General features: G+C 55.2%; 1 protein-coding gene across 7 annotated transcripts; it reads right to left on the reverse strand.

Annotated features, from left to right (window-relative positions):
- Positions 1-36: 36 nt before the first annotated feature.
- On the reverse strand, positions 37-9,179 carry TBCB (tubulin folding cofactor B). Of its 7 annotated transcripts, none has more exons than XM_033083943.2 (7): positions 8,856-9,179; positions 7,725-7,834; positions 6,942-6,975; positions 5,215-5,311; positions 3,720-4,066; positions 3,548-3,620; positions 37-211 (listed from the first exon to the last, which is right to left on the reverse strand). In XM_033083943.2, the coding sequence occupies exons 1-6, from the start codon at positions 8,967-8,969 to the stop codon at positions 3,582-3,584; spliced, it is 741 nt and encodes a 246-aa protein (XP_032939834.1). In that variant the 5' UTR covers positions 8,970-9,179; the 3' UTR covers positions 37-211; positions 3,548-3,581. The 7 variants fall into 7 exon arrangements, with proteins under 7 accessions (XP_032939834.1, XP_032939833.1, XP_032939830.1 ...); XM_033083942.2 differs by lacking the exon at positions 6,942-6,975 and adding an exon at positions 7,033-7,066; XM_033083939.2 differs by lacking the exon at positions 6,942-6,975 and adding an exon at positions 7,287-7,320.
- Positions 9,180-9,200: the final 21 nt, after the last annotated feature.

Raw genomic sequence — 9,200 nt, forward strand, 5'->3', positions numbered from 1 at the left:
TCCCCAAAACCCCAAAACAAACGCAGGGAATCTGGGTGATTTTTATGGAATTTTTTATTGTGATTTTTTTGGGGTGAATTTGGGGGTTTTGGGCGCTCAGAGCTCGTCCAGGCCGTCGTCCAGGGGCGGGAAGTCGCCGGCGCTGACGCTCTGCGGCCGCACGAACGCCCCGAAGCCGGGAGGGCACGAGAAATAACGGCGGCCGCCCACGCTGGGGGGAGAGAGAGGGGGGAAATGGGGTGAGAAAATGGGAAATTTGGGGTGAGAAATGGGAATTTGGGGTGAGAAAATGGGGATTTGGGGAAAATGAGAGGAGAAACCAAGATTTTGAGGTGAGAAATGGGGTGAGAAATGGGGAATTTGGGAAGAAACGGGGGAGAAATGGAGATTTTGGGGTGAGAAATGGGCTCAGAAACCGGGATTTTGGGAAAATGGGGTGAGAAAATGGGAATTTGGGGTGAGAAATGAGGTGAGAAATGGGGAATTTGGGATGAGAAAGGGGGATTTTGGGGTGAGAAATGGGGTGAGAAATGGGGATTTTGGGAAAATTGGGGTGAGAAAATGGGAATTTGGGGAAAAATGGGGGAGAAATGGGGATTTTGGGATGAGAAAGGGGGATTTTGGGGTGAGAAATGGGGTGAGAAATGGGGAATTTGGGAAAATTGGGGTGAGAAAATGGGATTTGGGGAAAAACTGGGTCAGAAACCGGGATTTTGGGGTGAGAAATGGGGATTTTGGGAAAATGGGGGGAAAAAAACGGGATTTTGGGGAACAATAGGGGGAAAAATGGGGTGAGAAAATGGGATTTTGGGGAAAAACTGGGTCAGAAACCGGGAATTTGGGAAAAATGGGGTGAGAAATGGGGAATTTGTGGTAAGAAACCAGGGATTTTGGGAAAACTGGGGGTAAAAAAGGGAAATTTGGGGTGGGAAACCCAGATTTTGGGGTGAGAAATGGGGGTTTTAGGAAAATGGGGTGATAAATACAGATTTTGGGGAAAATGGGGTGAGAAATGGGGATTTTGGGGTGAGAAACGGGACCAGAAACAGGGATTTTGGGAAAAATGGGTAGAAAAACAGAAATTTGGAGTGACAAACCGGGATTTTGGGGTGAGAAATGGGGATTTTGGGAAAATGGGGGGGGAAAAAAGGGATTTTGGGGAACAATAGGGGGAAAAATGGGGTGAGAAAATGGGATTTTGGGGAAAAACTGGGTCAGAAACCGGGAATTTGGGAAAAATGGGGTGAGAATCATGGGAATTTTGGGAAAAAACTGGGAGAAATGGGGTGAGAAATGGGGAATTTGGGGTGAGAAATGGGAAAAACCGGGGAGAAAATGGGATTTGGGGAGAGAAACGGGGATTTTGGGAAAATTGGGGTGAGAAATGGGGATTCTGGGGTGAGAAAAGGGGTGAGAAAATGGGAATTTGGGAAAAAAAAATGGGGATTTTGGGAAAAAAATGGGATTTTGGGGTGAGAAATGGGGAATTTGGGAAAATTAGGTGGAAAAACAGGATTTTGGGCTGAGAAATGATGTGAGAAATGGGAATTTTGGGGTGAGAAATGGGGAATTTGGGAAAAATGGGGGAGAAAAAGCAGGATTTGGGGAAAAAATGGGGAGAGAAAGTGGGATTTTGGGGTGAGAAACCAGGATTTTAGGAAAAATGGGGGAGAAATGGGATTTTGGGGTGAGAAACCGAGACTTTGGGGAGAGAAATGGGGATTTTAGGGAAAATTGGGGTGAGAAACCCGGGATTTTGGGAAAAATGGGGTGTGAACCCAGGATTTTGGGGTGAGAAATGGCCATTTTGGGAAAATTGGGGAAGAAACTGAAACTTAGGGGTGAGAAATGGGGTGAGAAATGGGAATTTTGGGGTGAGAAATGCAGATTTTGGGAAAATTGTGAAGAAAATGGGGTGGGAAATGGGGATTTTGGGAAACATTGGGGGGAAAATTGGGTGAGAATCCAAAATTTTGGGGTAAGAAACAGGGATTTAGGGAAAAATGGGGGGGAAATGTGGTGAGAAATGGGGTGAGAAATAGGGATTTTGGGAAAAAACGGGGAGAAAATGGAATTTTGGAGTGAGAAACCCAGATTTTGGGGTGAGAAATGGGGATTTTGGGGTGAAAAATGGGCTCAGAAACCGGGATTTTGGGGAGAAATGGGGTGAGAAAAGGGAAATTAGGGGTAAAAAATGGGGTGAGAAACCTGGATTTTGGGAAAATTAGGTGGAAAAACAGGATTTTGGGGTGAGAAAATGGCATTTTGGGAAAAACAGGAGAGAAAAAGCAGGGTTTTGGGAAAATTGGGGGAGAAAATGGGGTGAGAAATGAGGAATTTGGGAAAAATGGGGAGAAAAACAGAAATTTGGGGAGAGAAATGGGGTGAGAAACCAGAATTTGGGAAAGTTGGGGGGAAAAATGGGGATTTTGGGAAAAAAACGGGGTCAGAAACCGGAATTTTGGGGAAAATGGGGAAGAGAAACGGGATTTTGGGGTGAGAAATGGGGATTTTGGGAAACATTGGGGGAGAAAATGGGATTTGGGGGTAAGAAATGGGGTGAGAAACGGGAATTTTGGTGGAAAATGAGGGGTTTGGGGGGTAAGAGGGGATTTGGGGGTGAAAAAAAGGGGGGAATTGGGAAATTTGGGGGGAGAAAGGGGGATTTTGGGGCAATAAGGGGGTTTGGGGTTCCCCTCCCCCCCCAAAAACCCCTTAAAATTCACCCGAAACCCCTCCAGGACCCCCCAAAATTCCCCAAAACTCCCTCCAGGACCCAGGACCCCCCAAATTCCCCTAAACTGCCCCCAAATCCCCTCCAGGACCCCTCATCCTCTCCAAGACCCCCCCAAATTCTCCCAAAATCCCGAAATCTTCCCCATAACCGCCTCCAGGACCCCCCAAATTTCTCCCAAATCCCCTCCAGGACCCCCCAAACTCCCTCCAGGATCCCCAAATTTCTCACCAAAACTTCTCACCAAAACCCCTCCAGGACCCCCCAAAACTCCCCAACCTCTCCCCAGATCCCCTTCAGGACCCTCCAAAGTCCTTCTAGGACCTCCCAAATCCCCTCCAGGACCCCCAAATTCCCCCAAATTCCCCCCCAAAATTCCCCAAAGCCCCTCCAGGACCCCCCAAAATTCCCCAAAGCCCCTCCAGGACCCCCCAAAATTCCCCAAAGCCCCTCCAGGACCCCCCAAAATTCCCCAAAGCCCCTCCAGGACCCCCCAAAATTCTCCAAAGCCCCTCCAGGACCCCCCAAACCCTCTCCAGGACCCCCCAAAACCCCTCCAGGACCCCCAAATTTCCCCCCAAACCCCTCCAGGACCCCCCAAAATTCCCCCCAGGACCCCCAAACCCCTTCCAGGACCCCCCAAAATTCCCTCAAATTTCACCCCAAACCCCTCCAGGACCTCCATAAACTCCCTCCAGGACCCCCCAAAATTCCCCAAAACCCCTGCAGGACCCCCCAAATCCCCTCCAGGACCCCCCAAATCCCCTCCAGGACCCCCCAAAACCCCTCCAGGACCCCCAAATTCCCCCTCACCTTCCATCGTGCTTGCCCATGGGTTCATCGTAGCTCACCCCCACCCAAATCCCCGGCTTGAAATCCGTCTCACCTTCTCGGGGCAACAAAAAAATAAATTAAAAACCGGCGACTTCACACCGAGAAGGCGACAACAAAGTGACAAAGAGGTGACAAAGATGGGAACACGCACCCACGAAGGCGATGGTGCCCCGGCGGCAGGGCTGGCCCGGGACCCGAACCTCGCAGCGAGCCCCGAGCGGCAGCGCCGCGGCCGCCGCCGCCTCCTGAGCGCGGCGCTGCTCCCGCTCCCGCTCCCGCTCCTGCTCCCGCTCCCGGTCCCACCGGCCCCAGGAACGCTGCCGCAGGAACGAGCGCACCGACTCTGGGGACAGGGACAGGGGACATCAGTGACAGTGACACTCTGGGGACAGGGACACTCCTGAGCGCGGCGCTGCTCCCGCTCCCGCTCCCGCTCCTGCTCCCGCTCCCGGTCCCACCGGCCCCAGGAACGCTGCCGCAGGAACGAGCGCACCGACTCTGGGGGGACATCAGGGACAGGGGACATCAGTGACACTCTGGGGACAGGGACACTCTGGGGACAGGGACACTCTGGGGACAGGGACACTCCCGCTGCCGTTCCTGTTCCTGCTCCTGCTCCCGGTCCCACCGGCCCCACGAGCGCTGCCGCAGGAACGAGCGCACCGACTCTGGGGACATCAGGGACAGGGGACATCAGGGACAGGGACACTCTGGGGACAGGGACATCAGTGACAGGGACACTCTGGGGACAGGGACACTCTGGGGACAGGGACAACCCCTGTTCCTATTCCCGCTCCCGATCCCGGTCCCACCGGCCCCACGAACGCTGCCGCAGGAACGAGCGCACCGACTCTGGGGACATTGAGGGGACATCAGTGACAGGGGACATCAGTGACACTCTGGGGACAGGGACTCGCTGGTGCCACTCCTGATCCTGTTCCCACTCCCATTCCCATTCCCGGTGGCCCCGGGAGCGCAGGGACACTGTGGGGACAGGAATGTCCTTGGGGTGGCACGTTGGGGACAGAGGTGTCACCTATGGGTGGCACTTTGGGGACAAGGCAGAGTTACCCGGAGTGCAGCAGTGACACAGAGGGGACAGGAGCAGTGACCCGGCCCTGTGTCCCCAGTGTCCCCAAACCCCCTGATGTCACCAGTGTCCAATCCCCCCCAGTGTCCCCAGTGTCCTCTGATGTCCCCAATGTCCCCACTGTCCCCAATCCCCACCAATGTCCCCAATGTCCTCAATCCCCTCAGTGTCCCCAATGTCCCCACTGTCCTCAATCCTCCCAGTACTCTCAGTGTCCCCAGTGTCTTCTGATGTCCCCAGTGTCACCATTGTCCCCTGCTGTCCCCAGTGTCCCCAATCCTCCCCAGTGTCCCCAACATACTCAATCCTCCCAGTGTCCCCAATGTTCCCAATGTCCCTCAATGTCCCCAATACCCCCAATATCCCCGCTGTCCCTATTGTCCCCCATTGTCCCTCACTGTCCCCAAATGTCCCCCAATCCCCCCAGTGCCCCCAATGTCCCCAATCCCCCCAGTGCCCCCAAACCCCCCCATGTCCCCTCTGTCCCCAATTCCCCCCAGTGTCCCCAATCCCCCCCAGTGTCCCCCCCATGTCCCCCTGTCCCCAATGTCCCCACCTGTCCTCTTGTCATAGTCACTCTCGGCCATCTCGTACTTGGCCACCTGGCTCAGGTCCTCGAACTGCCCGGCCCGGGCACCGCTCCTGTCTGTCACCTGCGGCAGGGGACAGGGGACATTAATGCGACAGGGGACATTGATGGGACATTAACGACACACAAGGGACATTGATGGGACATTAATGGGACACAGGGGACATTGATGGGACATTAACAACACACAGGGGACATTGACGGGACACTAACAACACACAGAAGACACAGGGACATTAATGGGACATTAATGGGACATTAATGGGACATTAATGGGACACAGGGGACATTGATGGGACATTAACGGGACACAGGGGACATTAATGACACAGGGGACATTAATGAGACACAGGGGGCATGGGGGTGACACAGGGGACACACAGGTGTGACACAGGCGTGACACAGGGGACATTAATGACACACAGGTCACACAGATGACACTGAGGTGACACAGGTGACACTGAAGTGACATTAACGACACACAGGTGACAATGAGGTGACATTAATGACACACAGGTGACAATGAGGTGACAATGAAGTGACACAGATGACATTAATGACACTCAGGTGACACTGAGGTGACACAGGTGACACTGAGGTGACATTAATGACACAGAGGTGACAATGAGGTGACAATGAAGTAACACAGGCGATATTAATGACACTCAGGTGACACTGAGGTGACACAGGTGACACTGAAGTGACATTAACGACACACAGGTGATAACAAGGTGACAATGAGGTGACACAGGTGACATTAATGACACTCAGGTGACACTCAGGTGACACAGGTGACACTGAGGTGACATTAATGACACAGTGACACGTGCACTCTGCAGCCATTGCTCACAGGCTAGGACCCCAGCAGGGGACACAGGTGACATTAATGACACCCAGGTAACAATGAGGTGGCACATAGATGACAATGAGGTGACACAGGTGACATTACTGACACACAGGTGACATTAATGACACTCATATGCACCCTGCACCCATCAGTGACAGGGTACGATCCCAGCAGGGACACAGGGGTGACATTAATGACACTCAGGTGACACTGAGGTGACACACAGGTGACACAGGTGACACTCACGTGTATCCTGCACCCGTCTGTCACAGGGTAGGACCCCAGCAGGGACACAGGTGACACACAGGTGACACAGGTGACACACAGGTGACATTACTGACACACAAGTGACACAGGGGACATTACTGACACACAGGTCACGCACAGGTGCCACACAGGTGACACAGGTGACACACAGGTGACACAGGTGACACTCACGTGTATCCTGCAGCCATCGCTCACAGGGTACGATCCCAGCAGGGACACAGGGGACACACAGGTGACATTACTGACACACAAGTGACACACAGGGGACATTACTGACACACAGGTGACAATGAGGTGACACAGTGACACTCACATGTATCCTACACCCGTCAGTGACAGGGTATGACCCCAGCAGGCACACAGGGGACACACAGGTGACACTGAGGTGACACTCACATGTATCCTGCACCCGTCAGTGACCGGGTATGACCCCAGCAGGGACACAGGTGACATTACTGACACTGAGGTGACACACAGGTGACACTCACGTGTATCCTACACCCGTCTGTCACCGGGTATGACCCCAGCAGGGACACAGGTGACATTACTGACACACAGGTGACACTGAGGTGACACTCACATGTATCCTGCACCCGTCTGTCACCGGGTACGACCCCAGCAGGGACACAGGGGACATTACTGACACACAATGACACACAGGTGACACTCACATGTATCCTGCACCCGTCAGTGACAGGGTACGACCCCAGCAGGGACACAGGGGACACACAGGTGACACACAGGTGACATTACTGACACTGAGGTGACACTGAGGTGACACAGATGACACTCACGTGTATCCTGCACCCGTCTGTCACCGGGTAGGACCCCAGCAGGGACACAGGGGACATTACTGACACACAGGTGACACAGGTGACACACAGGTGACACACAGGTGACACTAATGACACACAGTGACACTCACGTGTATCCTACACCCGTCAGTGACCGGGTAGGACCCCAGCAGTGACACAGGTGACATTAATGACACTCAGGTGACACACAGGTGACACACAGGTGACATTAATGATACACAGGTGACACAGTGACACTCACGTGTATCCTGCAGCTGTCTGTCACCGGGTATGACCCCAGCAGGGACACAGGTGACATTACTGACACACAGGTGACATTACTGACACACAGGTGACATTACTGACACTGAGGTGACACAGGTGACACTGAGGTGACACTCACGTGTATCCTGCACCCGTCAGTGACAGGGTAGGACCCCAGCAGGGACACAGGGGACATTACTGACACACAGGTGACACTGAGGTGACACAGGTGACACACAGGTGACACTGAGGTGACACACATGACACTCACGTGTATCCTGCACCCGTCTGTCACAGGGTAGGACCCCAGCAGGGCCTCGTCGCAGTCGAGCGGCCCCAGCGCCTCGTCCTCAGCCCCGAACAGCTCCAGATCCATGCACGACGCCGGGGAGCCCACAACGAGTTCCAGCTTGCACTGGGGGAGACTGGGAGTGACTGGGGGGAACTGGGAGGGACTGGGGGGAACTGGGAGGGACTGGGGGGAACTGGGAGGGACTGGGGGGAACTGGGAGGGACTGGGAGGGAACTGGGAGTGACTGGGAGGGAACTGGGAGTGACTGGGAGTGACTGGGGGCACTGGGAATGGACTGGGAGTGACTGGGAGGGAACTGGGAGTGACTGGGAGTGACTGGGGGCACTGGGAATGGACTGGGAGTGACTGGGAGGGAACTGGGAGGGAACTGGGAGTGAACTGGGAGGGACTGGGAGTGAACTGGGAGGGAACTGGGAGTGACTGGGGGGAACTGGGAGGGACTGGGGGCACTGGGAATGGACTGGGAGTGACTGGGAGGGAACTGGGAGGGACTGGGATGGACTGGGAGGGACTGGGGGGGAACTGGGAATGGACTGGGAGGGACTGGGAGCCAACAACCAGCTCCAGTTTGCACTGGGGGGAACTGGGAGAGCTGGGAAGGAACTGGCTCCCACTATCCCAGTTCTCCCAGTTCCCTTATCCCAGTCCCAGTCCCCTTATCCCAGTCCCAGTTCCCTTATCCCAGTCCCAGTTCCCTTATCCCAGTCCCAGTTCCCTTATCCCAGTTCCCTTATCCCAGTCCCAGTTCCCTTATCCCAGTCCCAGTTCCCTTATCCCAGTTCCCTTATCCCAGTCCCAGTTCCCTTATCCCAGTCCCAGTCCCCTTATCCCAGTCCCAGTTCCCTTATCCCAGTTCCCTTATCCCCGTCCCAGTTCCCTTATCCCCGTCCCAGTTCCCTTATCCCAGTCCCAGTTCCCTTATCCCAGTTCCCTTATCCCAATCCCAGTTCCCTTATCCCAGTCCCAGTTTCCTTATCCCAGTTCCAGCTCCGTTATCCCATTTCTCCCAGTTATCCCAGTTGCCTTATCCCAGTTCCATTATCTCGATTCTGTTATCCCTTTCCCATTTTCCCCCTCTCCCGGTCCCGGTCCCGCCGTGGTGGGGGCGGTGCCGCCCCGGTACCTTCAGCTCGGCGATGGTGAGCGACGGCGAGAAGCGTTTGCAGGCCCGGAACGCGTTCAGGGAGCTGCTCACCGCCAGCCACACCGGGCCCGGCCCGGCCCCGCCGCCGTTCATGGCTCCGGTACCGACCGGGCCCTGCCGGTACCGCCCAACCGGAACTGAACCGGGATCCCCGGGCACTGCCGGGCCCCTCCGGCGGCTCCCCGGGCCCCTCCGGGAGCCTCGGACCGGGAGCCCCGAGCGGTTCCGGGCCCGCCCGAACCGGAGCCGCTTCTGGAACCTTCACGGGCCGCCACAGCCGGGACCGGTGAGGGAGAGACCAATCAGAGCGGGCGGAGGAGACCA

This window comes from Catharus ustulatus, chromosome 34 (assembly GCF_009819885.2).
Source record: "Catharus ustulatus isolate bCatUst1 chromosome 34, bCatUst1.pri.v2, whole genome shotgun sequence".
Taxonomy (NCBI): domain Eukaryota; kingdom Metazoa; phylum Chordata; class Aves; order Passeriformes; family Turdidae; genus Catharus; species Catharus ustulatus.

Excerpts from the sequence above, each read along its gene's own strand:
- TBCB (XM_033083943.2), bottom strand. The coding sequence starts at position 8,969 with ATGAACGGCGGCGGGGCCGGGCCGGGCCCGGTGTGGCTGGCGGTGAGC. Across the intron at positions 6,976-7,724 it reads TGCGACGAGGCCCTGCTGGG|GTCGTACCCGGTGACAGACG; the intron begins GTCCTACCCTGT and ends GTCCCTGCTGGG. Across the intron at positions 5,312-6,941 it reads CAGACGGGTGCAGGATACAT|GTGACAGACAGGAGCGGTGC; the intron begins GTGAGTGTCACC and ends CCCCTGCCGCAG.